The sequence below is a fragment of the Phytophthora parasitica genome, assembly GCF_000247585.1.
Source record: "Phytophthora parasitica INRA-310 unplaced genomic scaffold supercont2.31, whole genome shotgun sequence".
Lineage (NCBI taxonomy): Eukaryota > Oomycota > Peronosporomycetes > Peronosporales > Peronosporaceae > Phytophthora > Phytophthora nicotianae.
Window position 1 is genome coordinate 69,549 of NW_008649017.1, and position 2,498 is coordinate 72,046.

Sequence of the window (2,498 nt, forward strand, 5' to 3'; positions counted from 1 at the left end):
CGCTATTCGCTGAAAGAATGACGCCGCCGGCCGGATACAGGTCACCACGTGTCTGAGGCTGCCCACGAGCTTATTCAACTTCGTTCTGGTCGTTCGTTCGCAGCCGATAAATTCTTGAACCCGTGTCAGTGCCTTCCTAATCTTCTCTGGTGGCATGGAAACCGTCAGTGTCTTGAGATTCCCGTTGAGCCCAAGAGCTTTTCCTTCTTTGAACCAAGAAAAAACGTTTTCTCGTTGCACGCCGACGCTCCTAAACCGTCATCATTGAGGCCCGCAGAGCAAGATTCGCCTCGGAAAAACGGGAGCCAACGTCGGCTTCGATTGCGATGTGGTCATCGCACCATGCTTTAGCATCGAATGATCCCTTAGTACACGTTGGTTGGTCTGGCCACATTGGAGCTGCACATGCGTATAAGTGATTTATCGCTGCACCAGCCACCCAGTACGACGATGGCAATTTTTTCCACCCAAACGGGCAATATAGGTCGATCACAAGAATTCCCAGCTCCGGAATTGTCCCCGCAAAACGTCCAACGACCTCAGCAGCAATTGGAATGTGGCGGAAAGCGCCGTTGACATCCCCTGTCATCAAATGTTGCTGGTCTGGGTGTTCCGAAGCTACATCCAAGACGCGGTTGGCAATTGCTACTGCTCCATCATAAGAAATAGTGATTTCGCCCTCCTCTGCTTTATTATCATTGACTGACGCTCCTTTCGGGTAAGCCAAATCGTGTATGAGGCGAGCTTCCTTCGACAAGTCGACGTCACCCTTCTGGACCGCACCAAATGGGCTACAAGTGATGTCTTCTAGACTACCTAGAAGGTCAATATCGAGGATAACGTATCGGTTTGTGTCTTGACCGGTTCTGAGACTTTTGATGATGCTGTTCAAAGCACGCAGAGCGGAACCATGGTTTTTTGGAGGGGAGAACTGCTTAGGGAATGGCGATTTCCACTTAGGTTTTACACCGTGGTGAACGATATTCGACCATTTGCTCTTGTGGTCGTAGTAATTCCAGGACGGGTTCCACGATGAGGTCTCCAGAGCATTGTTTGGTCTTGAGTCGAAGTTGGTTTCGCCACAAAGGAGACGAACAAATTCAGGAAGTTGCATCCTTGAGCGGCGAATAAACTCACTGTACACACGTTGTTTTTCTCTGTCAAGAAGGTGCCTTTCCTGCCCATTGACATGTTCAGCTGCGGGACATGGATTTGGGGGTAAATGTCCATGTTGACGCAGTGCTTTGTTAAACGTTTCCAATACCGAGGCCTCCCAATGGTCCTCTACTCGTTTGCGTGCTTGCAGCGTTTTGTCCGACACACGCTGACGCTGTAGTAAAAAGGTTTCCAACGGGGGTCTGCTGACACCCTCATCATTGGAGGAATCTTCACCGTTTTCTGACTTTTGGGACTCGCACAAATGGGAGGAGGTGCCACCGCCATTATGTGGAGTAGTGGACGAGCACAATTCTAATGAAATTGCGTCGTGAGAGACGTGGTCATTCATGTTCATGGCAATTCATGGTATAAAACTGGCGGGATCTCCAGCCACTGAACGTGCTGCAGATTGATCTCCAGTCGTAATGGGGGCCATGTCGACATTAGGGCGTATCCACCGTCATTCGAGGTCTGCTGCTAAGCCGCCGTACGTCCTCTCGATGTACTGTTTAACTACGTCCTCCAAGACTGCGGGTTTGAAGTGGACGCGACCTTCAACTCGGCATTTACCATTCCAGCCACGACAGCCTTCTCGTGAAAGGTACCTCATACAAACCGCCTTCCCACCTTGTTTGGGCAGTGCCTTAAGGACCTCCAGCGGTACTGGTCCTCTAGCCGGTCGTTTCGAATAGCTTCCTGTCGTACGGGTTGCCGACGGCTGCTCACCGGTCCTTCTTCGTGTCACCGCTGTATTGGCTTCAGCGAGAGCTGCTTCGACGTCTTGGCGAAGGATCATTTGGTTTACGCGCAAGAAGGCTTCGTGTGAGGTGCTGAATTGGGTTTTAATCTCAGTCGCCAAGGTGATTGCGCCGTCCGCGATGTGAACTCGGAATAATTCGACTCTTTCATCTGTCCACTCGACTAACTCCGTTAGAGCTCGCCTCGTGTTCGGCATTTCGCGCACACGTAGCTCCACCAAAACTTTTAAAACGTGAGCGAAGAGGTCTTGAACAACGGGCTGGTAGAGTTGATTAGCCACATTTGCAAGCACTTCCACTGCTCCAACTACCATCGAGAACTCTGATACCGAAGAAGGAGCTGGCAGCGAATTCTTGCGAGAAAAATTACTCATATCGTACCGACGGACAGAGTCTCGTCTCTCCCTCTCGGTCACACGCACGAAGTGCATGATTGTAACGGGGTTACACGGGTTTACACCTGGTGTGTTCCACACATGGGTACGGAGTACCCGAAGAGTTAACAAACCCTCAGTACATGACTCGTAGAGTTAACAGTGGCCTCAGTACATAGGCCGAGAGCCACAGGATATGCATTTGATT

The 2,498-nt window shown here is 50.7% G+C and overlaps 2 protein-coding genes across 2 annotated transcripts; both read right to left on the minus strand.

Moving 5' to 3' along the window:
• Positions 1–250: 250 nt before the first annotated feature.
• On the minus strand, positions 251–1,513 carry PPTG_12969 (hypothetical protein; the record flags this gene model as incomplete). The annotated part of the gene is made up of 1 exon (XM_008908663.1): positions 251–1,513. One exon carries the CDS (start codon positions 1,511–1,513, stop codon positions 251–253), a length of 1,263 nt encoding a protein of 420 aa, XP_008906911.1.
• Positions 1,514–1,618: 105 nt separating this feature from the next.
• Positions 1,619–2,347, minus strand: PPTG_12970 (hypothetical protein; the record flags this gene model as incomplete). Its single annotated transcript, XM_008908664.1, has 1 exon — positions 1,619–2,347. One exon carries the CDS (start codon positions 2,345–2,347, stop codon positions 1,619–1,621), a length of 729 nt encoding a protein of 242 aa, XP_008906912.1.
• Positions 2,348–2,498: the final 151 nt, after the last annotated feature.